The following is an 18,495-nucleotide window of genomic DNA, read 5'->3' as shown; positions in this document are numbered from 1 at the left end:
TAGCTTCTTAGCTTGTTAAAAATTATTGGTACCTTCCAAGATTTGTTTAATTTAGAAACTTGTCATAGTGAAAGAGTTCATTTTCAATATCATTCTTAAATAAGAAACAAAAGATTGAAAATGGTAAATTCATTTCTATATCTTTTAATTATAGAATATCTAATATTATATTTTAAAATTATTTATATAAAAACTTTAATTGATAAAAAATATAAATAATTATATTTCTAAAAATTATATTCATTGGATAGTGGTTTAATTTATCCTGAATCATTGGTCTTCCATTTCATACCTATCTAACTTGATAGTTAAAACTAATTAAGAGAATCAATGCCCAATAGTTAAAGCTCTTTTAGACATAACAAAAAAAAATTTTAAAATCATCAAAATTTATTATTTTTTATTATTATTTAATTATTAATATTTAAAAATATAAATAAAATATATTGTTAAATTATTAAACTAAAAAAATTAAATTAAAAAATTAATTTAATAAAAAATAATAAATTTTAATAATCTGCTAATATTTTTCATATAATGCATCTAGAAATACTTCTTCCAAAGAAAAAAAAAAATAAAGAAGAAACTAATTAATACACTTTGATCTTACATAACTAGAAACAGAGAACTTCCTTTTATACATTTGGTAGCACATTACTAAACAAAGTTAGAAATATGGAAACATTAAACTTTAAATCCTAAATTACAGATAACATGCAAAAGAAAGAAATTACATAAAAAAATATCTTTCTTTTTTAATTCAAGTGAAATTAGTCTACCTAAAAAGTTAAAAACAATAAAAAAAAATAGAGACAAAAATATAATATTTATATTCATATTTTCGTCTCTATTATGTAATAATCTATAAAACACATGACTACATGACATATTTTCCTAATAATGGGATATGGTAGGTAGTCACGTGAGGTGAAGCTAGAAGTCACGTGACTTACGGTTGAAGTGATGATGAAAGGTTTGAAGTGAATTAGAGAAGACGCCATTGCAGATGTCAGTGAAAGCTCTAAGAATAACAGCATGGTGATGAGGCGAATTCAGCTGAAGGAAACAGTTCAAAAGCTCGCTAAGATCTTGCTTAGTATAAATCTCATTCTCAAGAATCATTTGGAGCATTGAATGCTTGAAATCCAAGAAAGGATCCTCAGAATCTTTCTCAACAGCAACACTACCTTCACTTCCAACTCTTCCGAAACCCTTAACAGTAGAATGCTGCTTCTTCTTCTGATGATGATGAGTCTTCATCATGTTGTTGTTGTCGTCGTCGTAGAAAGGAGAGAATGTGGTGGTGGTGGTGGTGGTGGTGGTGCTTGTGTCGTAAGAAGAAGAAGAATGGTTATGGTGGTGGTTGTTTGGTTTTCGATTGAAGAGGAAGTGAAGAAGAAGCTTGGGTTTTCTTCTTCTGCAGCTTCCACAACCAAGCTTCACAGAAACATTGTTCAGAGTAAGCTTTCTTCTCGAGCTAGCAGCCATGAGACAGAGAGAGAGAAAGAAAGATGATAAAGGAATGAGTTGAAGAAAGTGAAGGTAGGAGGGGTTTTTATAAGTTAACTAGTTATAATTTAAACGATTAACTTTTGTATTTTCTGACCAGCACTTAACTATCAAAATAAAAGTGAATGATCTTTTATTATTAGATGTAATCTCATACCATTAAAAATATTATTGATGACCAATTGATAGTTACAAAACACCAAAATTGCTAGTTCCCTAACATTCCTCTTATTTTTATTTAAAAGTTTTGGATTCGAATCTTACTTTTAATTAAAAAAAATTTATAAAAAAATAGTTATAATTTAAATGGTATAATTTTTTTTATTTAAAAGTATTGAGGTCGAATCTTATTAAATAAATTTATAAAGAAAAAAATAAAAAATGTTCTCAATTTATTTGTGTTCTGCACGTGAATTAATCATAAGGACTTGCTTGCAAGAAAAAAAATGTTTAGTATCTAGGTTTTTTTTATGGAAAAGTATAAGTAGACAATAAAAATGCTAAATAATATAAATAATGAATATATCGAATATTTATTTTATTAGGTGTGTGGATAATTATTTTAATATTAAAATTTAGGTGAATAATTTAAAAATATAATGTATTTTAATTTAATTAATAATTATTTATATTATTCAAAAAAATTATTAGTTATTTAGTCTTTCTTTTTTTTATAGTGATTGCTAGTACTGTACCTAAATTTTTTATGTTTAATTTACTGAAAAAAATAAAAGTTAATATTTAATTTAAATAATATAAATAATTTTAAAATGTTAAAAATTTATCTTAAAAGAAAAGTTAAAGCAAATTTGATATCGGAAAATTGACATTTTTTTATAGATTACAAACGTGTAATCCAATAATATTATCAATTTTGGAATTTTCTTTTTTAATATAGAGCTTATTTTTTAAAAATTAGAATTAAACAAGTTGGATGGTACGATATTTCATGTTTTTCGTGATTAAAAATTTGAATCAAGGGGTTGTATATCCTTTTTCTTTTGTCTAGGGAAAAATTATTTTAATATACTAACAATTAATTAAATTTATTTATTTAGATTATTTTTTAAGTAATACATTTAAAAGTTAGTTATTTTTTATAATATAATAATAATATATGATTCATTGTCTATGACAATAATAGTGATAATGTGTGAAAATTAAATTATAAAAAAATATAATGACAAATTATATTAGTAAATATTTCTATTACTTTTATTCATTCAGGTCATTCAATCAAGGATGATCCATAAACAAGGACTTGTCAGCAGTCACAAGATATTTTCATATTTAAGGTGGAATCTAACTCTAAATTTTTTAATTAAGGAACTAAATAATAAGCCACCAAGTCATACACGTGTAATTTCAAATAAAATATTTAAATTTTGGGTTAATCACAATTTATAAGTACTTAGTCAAATAACTCTCTGAACATCAATCTTCATTTGGTATATGGAGTTAGCTTCAGAAAATAATTAATGATGTTTGTTTCGTTGAAAACAAATAAAATTAGGACCAATGACAAAGCCTAATTGAATGAATAACATGACTATCACCAATTTATCACCACTCACCAGTTGTCTCATATACCATCATTCAATCAACAAAAAATACCTATAAACTAATTAATTCTATATTTAAACACTAACTAATCTTGTAAATACACCCCCTAATTTCTCATCATCCACAAATATTCTCAAAAAAATAAAAAATAAAATTCAAAATTAAAAAATTTCTCTCAAAATAGTTGCATCCCAAAATTAAAGGGAAGCGTCGCTACAAAGAGATACCTTTACACCAATCTCCCTCCTCAAATTTTATTCCAATTTTAAATTATTAAAAAAAGGTAAATAAAAATTAATTATTATTTTTTTTCAAATTTTTCTTAAATGTAGTAACTACTACTCCTATATATATGGCTTTGAAGCTTTGTAGTTGCCTCAAATCTAAGGCTTCTTGGAGCATTTTTTCTCTCTAATAGAAAGAGAGAATCAGAGGCCATTCTTCAAAGAGGATTAAACCCAATCATTTTTCTAAAGTATAATTTCTTTTTTTTTTTAATAAACTTATTAAATAACCTACCTTAGAGGTTGGGTTTTAGGGGCACCCCAATTCCCCACCAAAGAGCGGTTTGAACCTTTTGTGGTGCCTCTGAATCTGACCCTCCTCATTTTCCAATTTTCAGTTATCATCATTTCAATAAGGTATCAATGCCTCCACAAAATCTTTGCAATGTTCATATATAATTTCGAAAATTGAAAAATAAAATCGAACTGAAAAATTATTATTCTTCGTATGTATGCGAAGATTGATCTCACCTAGTGCGATAAGACTTAATTGTTATAGTAATTGTATGTAACAAAATATTTTTTTGAGTTGTGATTTTGATAGTTTGATTTGAATTTTTTTTAGGGTTTCCTCGGATTGTGTTGTTACAAAAAAAAAAAAAATATGATAGGGGACTTTCTTACTCGGTTACTTATGTAAGTGTTGTCTTCTTTCTTTGTTTGTGTTATTATTAATGCTATCTTAATTATGTTGTTAGTTAGTTAATTAATTAATTTTTGGATTTGCAGCCTCATCTTCGGGTATGCATACCCTGGATTCGAATGCTATAAAACAGTGGAGAAAAATAAGGTTGACATTGAAGAACTTCGATTCTGGTGTAAATACTGGTATAGAAATTAATTCCTCATTCTTTTGCAAATTAATTTTTTCTGAATTTGGAGAACAATTTTTTATTCTTTTTTGCTTGTTTCATGTATTTAGTACATTCTCTTTTATTTGTTCTATCTTTGTATCAATATGTACATAATAATAGAAATGGGAGCTCGAAATTTTTGCCAAGAAAAGTATCTTCTTTTGAACCCTAAATGGGGAAAAAACAGAACAAACAGGACACTAATTTGGATGAAATAACAGACCATATACTAATTCTACCTGTTACATGATGATATTGATTTTCATGTCAAATAGATTTGGAATACCAAGAAATAATGTTGATTTTAATTATGTAACCTTTATGATGGATTTCAATTTAAGCCCAAGTTTTCACCCTTTTATTTGCAGGACCATTGTGGCACTTTACACAATCATAGAGAAGTTTGTAGACATATTTTTTGGATGGTAACTTCGAACTTCTTTAATAATTTCTCCTCTATTCTATTGCTAGCAACTGAATTTATTAAAAATTTGAAATACATATCTATAATAATATTACTATTATTATAACACAAATTAAGGCTTTTGATCTTAGCTTCCTCAAGTAATTAACACTTAAACTTTGTGAAGGTTGCCATTCTATGGAGAGGCAAAGATTTTTATGTTCGTCTACCTTTGGAATAACAAAACCAAGGTAAACTAATCTCATTCGTCTTATATACTCAAAGGGATGAAAACTTGCATGCAGTTATTTTCATACATGACAAAAATTAATAGTTAATAATTATCAGATGACAGTTTTTTAATCAAATATGTCGAATCATTAACTAGCATCTTTGTATGAGTAGTTTTAATAAATTCATTCAATAACATTAATTTCTTCATTCATGATGTTGATTTTTTTTTTTCCAAATATTGTTGTAATGCAGGGAACAACTGTTATTTATGAAACAATATTGAAGCCTATTATATCAAGGCATGAGAGTGACATAGACAGAAAAATACTAGAATTTAAGGCAAGGGCAAAGGACTATATCCTCTTTTATTGGCAAATTGCAGCACAATATGGAAGTGGTGCTTTTGTTCAGGCTCTTCAATATGTGGCTTCTCAATCCGTTAGAATGACTGCTAATCCTCCTGCCGCCACTAATAATCAGGTAACAAACCCTAATTTCAATTTTACAATTTTTTTTAACCAATTCATTGTCTTTTTGGTAAACTGGTTTTTAAATTTAAAAAAATTTGAAAAATTAAAAAGAAATAATAGGGGAAGTTCATATAAAAGTATTTTATTAACTTTTATAATATTTTTCAAAACAAAACTCATGTTATATTGATAGTTTATTAAAACAAATCTCATTCTATATATGCAGAAGCAGGCGTGAAAAGGCATATCACAATCTCCAAAAAAATTTAAAAGGAATTAGTATTTGTACTCAAGGATGAGATATAGAGGAAGGTCTTTAATTCTTTTTGTCTTTGAAATATTTTATTCGAAAATAAAATTTGTTGTTTAAAACCTAAAATTTGTACAACAATAGTTCATCTAAATAATAAATAGCGTATCTCAATTTTTTTTACCACAAGTCATAGATAGTGGCCTCGTAGAATTATATATAAAAATATTATTTATACACTAAAATTAACTACAAAAGTCATAGCCGAATATAAATATATTATATACTCTCTCTATTGCAAAACAAAAATGCTATTTGTATATTAAATTTGGCCACTGAAATCAGCCACCAATATATTTGTGTATAAGCAGTTTAACTTATTTTCTATATGTATTTATTCTCTAACATATATTTTATACCAATGGCTGACTTTAGTAGCTGATTTTAATATACACGTAATATAGTCGATTTCAAAATAACCATTTGAAAAGGACAAAAATATCCAATAGTATATGATCGCTAGAGAGAAATGAGGAACGTGCTACGCATTGCAGAAAAAGGAGGAGCAACAAGAAGTGCCTATATCAACACAACCAACACCAATTAATAAGTTGAAGCAAATTCCTTCCCTAAGCAAGACTAAGAAGTGGCCACCAAGCCCGCCGTCGTCGCCGAGCGCCACCACAATTATCCACCGGGGGACTCCTAAGTCCCGAGCCAATAACACGGAGGTCGAGGACGACGGCGAGTCCTTCGGCATGGATGATAGTAGTGTGAGGGAAAGAATCAACAAAGCTCGTGCAAGGCTAAGAAGGTTAGAAGGCTCACAACAAAGTCCTCGTACCCCACGAACACCATTTCGTGATCAAGAATAAGCAAAGTTGTGTAGGTCAAAGTCACCTTATTCCCTGTTTTTAGAAAAATAAAAAATAAAAAAAATGGGGAAGTTGGTATTAGGCCCATTTTTGTTGTCATTTTTTAATTCTTTTTCTAATAAAATCCAAAACTTTCGACTCATTGATATAACTTCATTTTAATTAAATATATCAAAATTATCTAACATTTTTTAATTATTATTTTTATATAAAAATAATTGCACGTAAATTTTTATCTTTTCCTTAGCTAGAATGCTACAAATGCATGAACACCTACTAATAATAAATTGGAAGAGCTAATCAATAAGGGATTTTATATTATTATTAGAATTTAATTTTTATTTACTGAAAAAAATTTTACATAATCATCTAAATGTATATTGTCAAAATTATTTAAGAGCATTAATTTGATCCAATATTATGTAAAATTCTTTACACTTTTTATATATCAAAATTAAACTCTTATTATTGTGATCATTATTATTTTTGTTACAACTTCTTAGAATCCTATAGCATAAGCAATAATTGCATCTATGACTAAGGTTTATAAATCAAGCTAAAGTGTAAATTCCATCAATCTTTAGTGATAACGTTAAAATAAATTCTGCATTTATCCAATCAAAGTGATGTTTCATGTCAACCCAAAAAATAAAAACAATAATCAATTTTCCCCTTAATGAATATTGAGGTTGCATTTGAGAGAGAAAAGTAAAAGATTGATACTTGGCCAGTGATTGCGTGAACTATATATTGGAAAACTCGGTTGAAACAAGCAACTATGTCAGATACGAAGCTCAGGCAAGGAATAATGGCGTTGCGGCGGCGGTGGCGGCGGCTGACGGATTCGAATCTGAGGCGTAGGCGGCCGATGAAGTTTGGGCCTGATGGGCTACATGGTGAAGGTGACATGGGCTGGAGGTAAGCCCAAGCAGCCTGCTTCACAAGCCGGTTGCGAATGGATATGCTGCCACCGCCACTGGAGGATGAGGCGGCAGTGGCGGCGGCGGTGGGAGTTGGGGAGGGGGAGTTCACGGCGGTGAAAGGAAGCATGTCTTTGAGGGAAGTGTAAGAAGAGGAGGATTTGTTGGGGAGTTTGTCTAAGTTGAGGTGTGATTTTTTTGGTGTGGCGGTGGTGGCGGCGGCGGAATGTTCCATGGGTTGGAGTGGGTGTAAGAAAAAAGTGTGTTTTACTTTTTAAGGTTTTGATGTGTTTTGATCAAATAATGGGGAAAACGCGGTGTTTTGAAGAAACTATGAGTGGAATCTATTTCAATGAAAATTGGAATACACAACATAAGGGGGACAATTAAACACGTTGCTCTCTGTTTGTTCTAACGGTTTAGTTTTATGCAATTGTTTACTGTTTTATATATATATTGTCTTTATTTTTCCTTTTCAATATTTTCATATTCTCTTAGTATTTAATAATAATAATAAGAAGCTAGTAAGTAATATTAATAACATCAATTTTCCTATGTTTTTGACCAATTCAGAATTTATTAAAAGATTAACAAAAAAAGATGTTAGGAAGCTGAGCGGAAAGTTAAGAGCACGTTTAGTTGGAAACGAATAGAATAGAGACCATGTCATGCCAAAGACAAAAAGTGGACATATCGCTTTCTGCGTTTTTTGTCAACTTCGATGATCTTCATAATAGGCTTAGTGTATTTTTTATTGTAGTACGGTTAGTGTTTTTGACTAATGTAAAAAGTTAAATGTATTTTTATTTTGTATAGATATTATAAATTTGAAGATCAAATTTAGAATTTTTTTTAATATTATATTGTTAAGAGTAAAATTTTTCGTAATGAATTAAATTATGTGTTAAATACTACTATGGTCATGTAAAGAATCAAATTGTGTGTTAAACACTATGGTCATTTACAAAATGTCACTCACATTTTATATTTTTTTAATTAAAATAATATTTTTTATTATAAAATATTAGTAACGTTTTATTCTTTCATAATTAATTTTTTTTATTATAAAACATTAATGACGTTTTGTGTTATCACCACAATCGTATAAAACACTAAAATGATCAAATATTTTTATATTTCACATTAAAATTATTCATATATAAAAATTTTAGCCTCAAATTTATAGTTTTTATTTAAAAAAAGGTTTATCAATTTAAGAATTAGATTTGTATTTTAATTTTAAAAAATTTTTTGAACATGCAAATTGAATTCTTTGATTTAAGTTTTTTAATTTTTTTTTGTTTTCTTTATCCAAAACCAACCCTTGGTTTTCTACCCCTACCTAAATCCGAACATTTGATTTGTAGTTTTTAATTTAAAAAAAATTGTCTCTATATCCATAAAAAACACAAATTTTCCATAATTATGCATAACACACTCCTCCAATTCATTACCAAAAAATAATTAGCACTTCATAATATTCAGCACAATTTAATCAATTTATCATTTATATATCCAATAAAAATGATATAGTAAATTTTGCCGAGTTTTTTTTCCTTTCGTTTCCCGTTAAAAAACAAAACAGACAAATACATTATTAGTCCTTATTAAATATACTTAACGCGTGTTATAATGGTGATATCAAATCACTTAGTACTAAATTATAGTTTAATTTTAATCTATGTACTCAGAACATAGCATTTCATGTACTGGTAATTACAGTTCCTTCTAATGCAAAATTCATATGAAAATGAAGTATCAACAAATCTTCTAATCCGTACATTGATTCGTCTTTTTTTTTTTTTTTTGTTCTTTTTACAAGGCCAATTTTAAGACTCTGTTCATCTCAACCACATCTTACCCCAGAAGCAGAACTGTAGAAGTAACAGTACATTATCTTCAACGCCAACTTTTAGCCATAACAATTAATTATCTTATCTTTAACCCTAAATAAAATGGACCACTGTGAGACAATAAATAGATGAACACACAAAGTAACAAGAAACAATAAAAGATTTGGGCCATAACCATTACTGCAGTTTGAAAATCAGTGTTTTGCTTAGGTTAGAGATACCTGAAGCTACAATTCCAATAATTGAACGTCTTCATCCCCAGGTGTGCTTTATTAGTTTCCAGAAAGCTCCAATGAGTTCAGCAATCACCATCCATATAAAAAATAAATTAATGAAGAAATGAATTGAAGACCAATGTAGAGGGAAATGTTTGATATGATAGTGTCGCCACTGTTAATGCAATGTTTACAAACAGCAAGAATGATGGACCTATCCTACCATAATAACAGGACACTGTTGGCAGTTTTGTCTGCTCTCAGCATCTACATAGTTCCTCTGTTCTATTGAGAAATTGGACCCAAGATGCCGCAGACTTTGATAAACATGGTCAATCATATAACCAGATTATGATTGTGGAGTCTACCTAAGTTTGCATTTGGCAAAGTAGCAACATTTGCTGTAATAATTACCAGCTGTCACCACTCTACTTCATTGCTGAATCCTCCATGAGCATAGTATATCGTCCGTAACTAGTTTAGTTATAAGTTATAGCAGACGGTCATGACATCGATGAAGTATTTCAGCAATTCGCATCTTGACATTCAACAACTAACGAGCATCCTCATATTCCCAAGGCTAGCAACTACTCTATTTTAGTACATTATCTCTGTGCAATAGCTGAAAGCTAACCGTTGTCTCTAATATAATCACCTTTGATTAGGATTAGTTACAGTGGATGGAGTTTCAGCGATCCCAGATGATGGAGTTTGAGGCCTAGGGATACTTCCGAAGTCGGGATGAAGCATGTCTACCCCATTCCAATCAACACTAGCTGTTTTGTTAAGTTCAGGATTACTTAATAGAAGACATAATAATAAAAGGAAAGGCGCAAAAAGCATTCGACATGAAGGATACAATCTGTTCTCCACATATCTGTTATGCTAATGTCAGCATCTGATAGAAGCCAATAATCTGCATCATTCTACAAATATTACACCATGGTCAGCAATGCAATAGGAAGAAACATGAAAAAACAACTGAAGGATCATAACTTACCATCAGAAGAACGTGTTCATTATGACGGGATTTATACTAATATAGCCAATAAAACTACCTTGAAGGTGAGGATGGAACCTCTCACATATAGCAGATGTGTCCTATTTAATAAGATATTAAGCTAGTTCCCTTCTCACTATCATGGTATTACCTCACTTCCCACCTTTTAGTTCAAGATAAAATCATGTTGGTTATGATTTACTTACATCAGCATCTGAAGGGACAATCTTCATCATGCCCCCACCAAAGTCTTGTGATGTGTTTAGATCAGAGTACGTGTGAGAGGGGATCTGAGGTTGAGGTTCTAGTCCTTTTGCACTGCACTCGGCAGGAACTGTTTCTGCCACTGGTGGTTCATTGGACCCTGAACTCGAAGGAAGCGGGAGGCTCACAGGGGGCTCAGGACCATTTATCTCTTCAAATCTCTCTTCGAATTGACTAAAATAGTTTAGAAGTTGCAATGATTAAATGGAAATTGCATTACCAGATAAAATGATTAGAAAGTGAGTGAAAAATATTACAACCTCGGCAAAATAGTCAATAGGAAATAACAGAAACAAGTAAAGAAAGTTAACATTGGAAGAAAAACAAAAAAAAAATGAAAATATTCAGTAGTACCAGCCGACTGAGGCAGCTATACTCTGTACCTGATAAGGTAAACATCAATGGGCCCCATAGTACTTCTAAGAATGATCCTATATCTCCTCTGCAGATAGTCAACAGCCTGATGCATATAGAAGCAACAATTCTCCATCATGCTCAGAAACACCAGTTTTAAGATCACAAACCTCCCATCACTAAATATATGGCTTGAACTTACTTCCTCGGGATCAGGGACTTCTAGGGTGGTTCCATGTGGAGCTTTAATTGCTATCAGGGTTTCATTCTGCACGTTAGAATTCACTGGTTTTAATAGAAAGTAAAGCTCAATAGTAATCAGCACAAAAAGAACACAGCAATGTTCATAGTGAAAATTAGAAGGGGGGAGTGCAACACAGGACCTCACCTGGAAGCAAGGTACGGCCTTAATATCTTCTTCAGTCACAAAAAGGAACCTAAAAAATTGATTCAGAATGTGTAAAAGGTCATCAATGAGTGATAACAGTTTATTTTTCCCTAATGAAGGTAGGCTGGAAAATGAATCTAATAATTAAATGAGGAAGAAATTACTTCTGCTTATTTTCATCTTCACTCAAACTCCTAAGCCTTTCTTGCATTTCCCTGCCAACAGTTTAGAAGGATAAAATATTCAGCTTAAGCCAACAATGCTAAGTAGCAATTTTTGTGCTTTTCCTAATGCAGACCTTATTCGGTCATCTAATCTATGCTCTTCCAAGGAGAGTTTCTCAACTTCTTCCTGCAAGACAAAGCCAGGCGGTTGACAGCATAATTAGCAATATGCATATAGATGCTAATAAGTAAACCTAATCCTATTTTTATCTCATGAATCATGATAAGGTCTACGACCAGTAAACATAAGTGCATCTGTTGACATCATGGATGGAAAGAAAGATACATGACCATGCTAATGACAGTGATAATTCTCTAACAAATAATTCCTGGAGTATCAACTGATATCTCACAAGAAAACAACACCTATACCACTTACCTTAAGCATCGAGATATCACCATCCACGTCACCGGAAGAAGATTCTGTTCCCCTACATTCAACAAGGTTAGATTGTAAGACCTATAATTATTTTGATCTTAAATGCTACATTACACATAAGAGGAGCTAGATATCCCATAGAAGAATAAAGAACTACTAAATCCATCACATATTACTTCCAATGTATTCTGTTCTTGAGCTTCTTTTCAATGAGACCAATGCCTTCCAAAACATTAGTTATGTCATATATCCTCCTCTTTTTCACCTAAACCAAAAGGATAAAATTTTACATTGAGATGTGCTAAGAGAGAATAAATACCGTAAATTACAATGACAGTAATTTTAAGTTAGAAGGACCTCCAAAGTTTCTGCTGCTTGATTTAGGTCAAGATTACCATCTTCTGAATGCTTTACCAAATTGACAAACTTTTTTGTCAACATACCTGTGAAGTTCGAATACAATTTAGTTATTCTTTTCTCTTGGAAAGATCACAAAATAGCCTTATCATAAAAGAAGACAGGAATCCAAAGAGTGCATGTAATCTTACCTAAGGAGTTGTCATAGCGACAGCTTCCAGCAGGAGTAAGAGGAGATGGGGAACCTGCACATCATCAGAAACTGTCTAATGAAATTTACTATATTACAAAGGCGGTACTGCAACTAAGAAATGGATCTCAAGTTGCATCCAAGAACTAACTAAAAGATTCTGAAATAATCAGGGAACTTGGTTCAATACTTCAAGTCTTCAACATTAAAACTTCCTCACCAGAATTGGAGATGGGAGTCTGAGGGCATTGCATTCCTTCTTTGGAAACCTTTGACTTAGCATGCGTCCTTCCCCCTTTGGACGACACTGGAGTTTTGAAAGGACTACTTGCTGCGTTTGCTGATCCAGGAACATTACTAAGCTTTTGCGAGTCTCCTTCAATATTAGTCATTCCACCCTTCCTCTTAATGTGCTGGAACCACCAGCAAGATGAACAGAGAAATATAGTTATAATTATGCAACCAATCAAACAAGAGTAATAGTCTATACTTTTTATCTTTATTTACTTTATATTATAAGTTTATTTGAACATGCTCCTCTCTCTCTCTCTCTCTCATGATACAAAGAACAAATTGAGTATATAATTAAATTAAAATTTCACCACTTCAATAGTAAATCAAAATCAAAAGCATATGCACTTATGCAGCCAAATCCAGCAAATTTCAGAGTAAGTAAACAAAAAGAAAAGGAACAGGAACCAAATAAAAATTCATTTTCATGAAATGAACCGCAGGAACAGTGAGAGCGTGAGAGCGAAGAAGAAGGACTCACCGGAGATCTAACAACAACGACTTCAGCCTGTTGATCGGCGGCGAGTTTCCTGCCGGAGTCAGGAGCACCGGAGGCGGAGGAGAAGCTATGGTACTCATCCGGCTGAGCGAACGACGGCTTCATCGACGCAAATGCGAGGTGGCGCTTTAACGGCGGCCGGATAGGGACGCCAGAATCATCCGGCTTGGTATGCTGCGGCGGAGGTCCAGCGCCGCCGGACATGGAGCGGCGAAGAGGAAAAGAGAAAAGAGGCGATCGCAGTTTTCGGAGAGTGGGAATGAGAATTTGGCGGGAAAATGGAAGAAAAGGAAGTTTTAGGGTTTTAGAGAGAGAAAGTGTTGAGGTTTAGAGAGAGAGAACAGAGGAAGTTAGGCGAAGGGGCGCGTAAGAGCAGAAAACGAGGGAATGAAAGGAAGGAAGGAGGGAATTTTGTTTCGGATAGATGTGGAGGGAACTCAACTCCTTGCGCTGTTCCGCATATTAAAAAAAATAAAGTAAAATAAACATAAGATTAAAAAGAGAAAAGATGATGAGTGAAAAATGGTCGCTACTTTATTTATGTTGCCTTATTCATTAGGCAATTAACCATTAACCATATAGGTATTATTGCTTGGATTCTGTATTGAATGTACGTAAAATTGTAAATATGTTAAACTCTGAAGAGGAAATTCTGATCATTATGAGTTATCATATTCCTTTTGTTGAATTATTTGTAATCAGATAATATCTATAATTTCAAAAGAGTTTTTTTTTTTACTTGTCTTATTATATAAATAATGTTATAAAATTATTTTTTGACACATTTTTAGGATAGAAAAATATTAAATGAATAAATTGTTTTTTAATCAAATCTAACCCAAGTTTTTATGTCTTCTTATGTGTTTTTTTTAACTAATTTTTATTGTGTCAATAAATTATTAAATCAACTTAATTAAACTTAATTATTAAAATGACTTGGTCATGTAGCATACTAGCATTACTATTTAGTATATATTTTATATTATTATATATATTTCATATAAATATTAATTAGTAATTGATCTTTAATATATATATATATATATGTGTGTGTGTGTGTGTATAATTTTGTTGTTTTGACAATACAGAAAAGAATATTGTTTTGAGATAATAAATTAAGATTTAGTTCTAATAAAACGTTGGCTGTAGATTAAAATATAAAGTGTAATATTTAAACTTTTTATTTGAACAATGATGGTTTTTTTATTATTTAGGAGCAATATCAATGAGAAAAAAAATGATTATATATTATATAGGTATAGTTATTTTTGTGTACATTTTAGATAAAGTTTTAATCATGAACATACATTTACAAAAAAAAATATTAATAATACTTAAAAAATATATAAACCAATTATATTAAATATACACTAAAATCAGTCACTAATATAAAATGCTTATTAAAATATAAAATAATATTAAAATTAAGTTAAATAATACATGTATTTATATAATAACATACAGTAATTGATTTTGATATATAAATAATATTTTTGTATATATATATATATATGAGTGTATCTTAAATAAAAGTAACTTTTATTTTTATGAATAAATGGGGATAATTAGAGAATAAAGAACCTTCTATATAGCTGTTTTTGCAACTAATAGCTCGCAAATGACAGTTTGGCCGAGTGGTCTAAGGCGCCAGATTTAGGCTCTGGTCCGAAAGGGCGTGGGTTCAAATCCCACAGCTGTCAGTTTTTGTTTAACTCACGGACTGGGTTCGTGTATGTCTTCTTAATTGTATTGGGACCACTGTTTAAGTCACTAGGCTTTTCTCAACCAACCAACTCTCTTTTCTTCTACCCTCTCACTCTCAGCTTTCTCCACACTTTATCTTCTAATCTCATCTCATTCCACCAACACACACTAAACAGAGAAAGAGTGAGTGAGTGAGAGAGTAGAGTGTGTGTCGTGTCTCATTAACAATGGCTTGTTCTTCAGCAGCTACCTCTGCTTCTCTCTTCTCTTCTTCAACAAGACCTCTTCTCTCTCCCAAACCCCTTTCTCCTTCTTCCTCTCTCTCCATCCCAAATTCCCTCAAACCCTCTCATTCTTCTTCTGCTGCTGCTTTCTCTCGCTCAATCTCCATCAAACGCTCTTCATTGCATTCTCGCCGCAGCTTCAGTGTTAGAGCCTCGGTAAGACCATTTTTTTCTCACTGGCACTGACCCATTTTGCCTCACCCCTTCATTAATGATGGGGATGCTTCAAGTTTTGATCTTTGTAATGGGTTATTATTGCTTGTTTTTTTTGCTTCCTATGTGTTTGTGTATTTGTCTCTATGGTGTCATTTTCTTTACTCTTAATATCGGTGTGTTGTTACTTTGTATATGTACCATATTATGTTGTTGTGAACTATATGATGCTGTTTTCAGATCATGATGATAGGATTATTGAAGTTTTTGGCATTGTTAGCTGTCTTAGTGTTAGACTGATGCATACATTAGTGGAACAAGAGCAAGTATGATTCACAGGATTTAAGATGTTGTTGAGCTTTCGTTATTCAAAGTTTTGGCTTTTAGGCATCAAGCATCGTGATTTTATAGAATCAACAATGCTCCAACAATGTTATTTACATTAACAAACCTTTTCCCACCGGGTGGGGTTGCCTACATGGATCCAAAAACATCGTTGCATCGTGTCCATGCATTGGGATGGGACAAAGTTTTAAGTAACTTAGTTGTCGCAAGCCTAACAAATCCCTACATGAATCCAAAGACATCGATGTGTCGTGGCCATGCATAGGGATGCAACAAAGTTGTGTCAAAAAATTCTAAAGCATATGAGTGACAACGAAAGTAAAAGAGTGGGAAAAGGATTGCCAAGTTGCAAAGATTCGCTCTCCTATTGTATCTAGTAGATGTGCTATGGTTGTCTTCTTTATAGTTGAGTGTTGTAACTTCATTGTTGACAGAAATGAAACCTAAACTTAGTTTTTCGTTTTTAGTTTATTTTTATTACTTGACCTTTAAAGTAAAATGTTGTTTTGCTCGCCTTTTTTCCCCTTGCAACAGAGTGAACTTCCATTAGTTGGAAATACAGCCCCAGATTTCGAAGCAGAGGCTGTTTTTGATCAGGAGTTTATCAAGGTAGTATGCTGCCAGCCTTGGCGAATATCACTGAAATTTTGTATCTAGTTGCAGCATTTTTTTTTTAATTAAAGCATTGTCATTTCAGGTAAAACTCTCGGAATACAAAGGGAAGAAGTATGTTATCCTCTTTTTCTACCCATTGGACTTCACCTTTGTTTGTCCAACAGGTTACTCGAAATCTTAGTTAACTTTAATCAGATTGCGATAATTGTGGATCAATGTTTCATTCCGTACAAAGTACAAACCTAATGTTGGTTACCTGTCCACAGAAATCACTGCTTTCAGTGACCGGTATGCAGAGTTTGAGGCATTAAATACTGAGATATTGGGCGTTTCAGTTGATAGTGTGGTGAGTTGGATTCAACTGATCTTTTGATTATTGTTTTCAAAGCTAATGGTGATAATATTACAAATAGATTACCACTAGAATGCACAAGAGATGGTTTTGTTAGAATCTAATAGATTCTCTATACAACTGTCAAGTACTGAGTTATAGGCACTTATAGCAGTATAGGCTATATTACAAAATTTCTGGAATTTTCTTCTTGATTAATGGTGCTATTGTTATTGTTATAGTTCTCACACCTTGCATGGGTTCAAACGGATAGAAAAGCAGGTGGTCTTGGCGACTTGAATTATCCGCTGATTTCCGATGTCACTAAATCGATATCAAAATCTTACGGCGTCCTCATCCCTGATCAGGTATGTTCTGACAAGATAGTTTGAAAATTTGTTACCTATGGCAAGCTGGTTTCAAACAAGTATTATCTAGTTTATCTGTGCTCTCTCCTCTCGTGTAATTTTGCGAGTTATCAGAGCTGCTATTGGATTGAATCATGTCTTTTAACACGTCTGATTTTTCCTCTTACCCCTGCCACCGATGATATTGTTCACTTCTCTAAGATCAAATATAGGAACACTATCTAGGCGATATCTGTATTTATATTGTTTAAATGTTGGCACCAAAGTTCTTGCTTTTCGATTCATCTCTTCGAATTTGTGTCATGATGATTCCAACACATTCAACGAATTAGGGGATCGCTTTGAGAGGGTTGTTCATCATTGATAAGGAAGGGGTTATCCAGCATTCCACCATTAACAACTTGGCAATTGGTAGAAGTGTTGATGAGACAAAGAGAACACTCCAGGTAAATCATATACACTCAAGTACTCAACAATGGCATCACCAAAATTCGATTTAAATTTCTATGCGCTGTCAGTATATAGCAGTTAAACTCATCTGTTTATCATTTTTATTGCTCACACATGTTTCGCACACCCTTTCATTGGCATTGGTTTTGCAGGCCTTGCAATATGTGCAGGAGAACCCGGACGAAGTTTGCCCTGCCGGATGGAAGCCCGGGGAGAAGTCAATGAAACCAGACCCCAAACTTAGCAAAGAGTACTTTTCCGCGGTGTAACGAGGATCATAGTTAAGAGTAGCCGTTGCGCGTATATGATGATCAGAGTGATTGTGCAAAGGTCTTGTTTCTAATGTAACTTTAGTCCTTTTAAATTTTGAGCTTTAGGGTGTGGGAATAAGTGTGAAGTTCACTATGCATCAATTTACAATTGCTTTTGATTATAGTCTTTGTATCTTATGTTCTCATTGAACCATTAAGATGGAATTATTTGATTAAACCAAAATGAGATGATTCTTCCTTTTTCTTGAAATAAAGTCTGTGTTTGGGTTATAATATGAAAAATGTTATAGCATACAATTCATGGTTTAGAATTTCTTTTTACCCCTACTTGTACTCATAGATGACATTATTTGATACATATAGTTATTGTTAATATGTTAGTCTTTGATACTTAATATGGATTTTAAAGTATGCGTATATTTTTGGGGTATTTAAATGCAAGATTTATTGTTGGTGAAAAACATCTTTATCAATCATGCATGCAAAATTTGGTCATTTTTTTTTTTTGTAAATATTAAAATCAGGGCCTTAGAGGTGGGTATAGTTTTTATGTCAACAAAAATGTTGTTTGTACACAAAATCAACAATTTTTTATGT

General features: G+C 31.8%; 4 protein-coding genes and 1 non-coding gene across 6 annotated transcripts; 3 read left to right on the top strand and 2 right to left on the bottom strand.

Moving 5' to 3' along the window:
* The first annotated feature begins 3,572 nt into the window (after positions 1-3,572).
* On the top strand, positions 3,573-6,584 carry LOC112728787 (HVA22-like protein j). Of its 2 annotated transcripts, none has more exons than XM_025779078.3 (7): positions 3,573-3,713; positions 3,922-3,992; positions 4,086-4,184; positions 4,579-4,635; positions 4,801-4,864; positions 5,100-5,327; positions 6,122-6,584. In XM_025779078.3, the coding sequence occupies exons 2-7, from the start codon at positions 3,961-3,963 to the stop codon at positions 6,440-6,442; spliced, it is 801 nt and encodes a 266-aa protein (XP_025634863.1). In that variant the 5' UTR covers positions 3,573-3,713; positions 3,922-3,960; the 3' UTR covers positions 6,443-6,584. The 2 variants fall into 2 exon arrangements, with proteins under 2 accessions (XP_025634863.1, XP_025634864.1); XM_025779079.3 differs by lacking the exon at positions 6,122-6,584 and adding an exon at positions 5,544-5,750.
* LOC112728788 (uncharacterized) lies at positions 5,863-7,759 on the bottom strand. The gene is made up of 2 exons (XM_025779080.3): positions 7,166-7,759; positions 5,863-6,475 (listed from the first exon to the last, which is right to left on the bottom strand). The coding sequence occupies exons 1-2, from the start codon at positions 7,595-7,597 to the stop codon at positions 6,464-6,466; spliced, it is 444 nt and encodes a 147-aa protein (XP_025634865.1). The 5' UTR covers positions 7,598-7,759; the 3' UTR covers positions 5,863-6,463.
* Positions 7,760-9,559: 1,800 nt separating this feature from the next.
* Positions 9,560-13,885, bottom strand: LOC112728786 (transcription factor E2FA-like). Its single transcript, XM_025779077.3, has 14 exons — positions 13,359-13,885; positions 12,807-12,999; positions 12,588-12,641; positions 12,397-12,482; positions 12,216-12,304; positions 12,040-12,091; positions 11,735-11,787; positions 11,601-11,651; positions 11,437-11,485; positions 11,251-11,316; positions 11,078-11,154; positions 10,637-10,868; positions 10,290-10,356; positions 9,560-10,206 (listed from the first exon to the last, which is right to left on the bottom strand). The coding sequence occupies exons 1-14, from the start codon at positions 13,578-13,580 to the stop codon at positions 10,082-10,084; spliced, it is 1,416 nt and encodes a 471-aa protein (XP_025634862.1). The 5' UTR covers positions 13,581-13,885; the 3' UTR covers positions 9,560-10,081.
* A 1,111-nt stretch (positions 13,886-14,996) lies between these two features.
* Positions 14,997-15,076, top strand: TRNAL-UAG (transfer RNA leucine (anticodon UAG)). The gene has a single exon. It is a non-coding gene; the product is annotated as a tRNA-Leu (tRNA).
* On the top strand, positions 15,062-18,152 carry LOC112728785 (2-Cys peroxiredoxin BAS1, chloroplastic-like). The gene is made up of 7 exons (XM_025779076.2): positions 15,062-15,520; positions 16,397-16,471; positions 16,560-16,641; positions 16,744-16,823; positions 17,051-17,176; positions 17,509-17,622; positions 17,779-18,152. The coding sequence occupies exons 1-7, from the start codon at positions 15,308-15,310 to the stop codon at positions 17,893-17,895; spliced, it is 807 nt and encodes a 268-aa protein (XP_025634861.1). The 5' UTR covers positions 15,062-15,307; the 3' UTR covers positions 17,896-18,152.
* The last annotated feature ends 343 nt before the right edge of the window (positions 18,153-18,495 follow it).

Source organism: Arachis hypogaea, chromosome 12 (assembly GCF_003086295.3).
Source record: "Arachis hypogaea cultivar Tifrunner chromosome 12, arahy.Tifrunner.gnm2.J5K5, whole genome shotgun sequence".
Classification (NCBI taxonomy): Eukaryota; Viridiplantae; Streptophyta; class Magnoliopsida; order Fabales; family Fabaceae; genus Arachis; species Arachis hypogaea.
The sequence above is the reverse complement of the archived record's forward strand: the minus strand, read 5'-3'. Positions and strand labels throughout refer to the sequence as shown.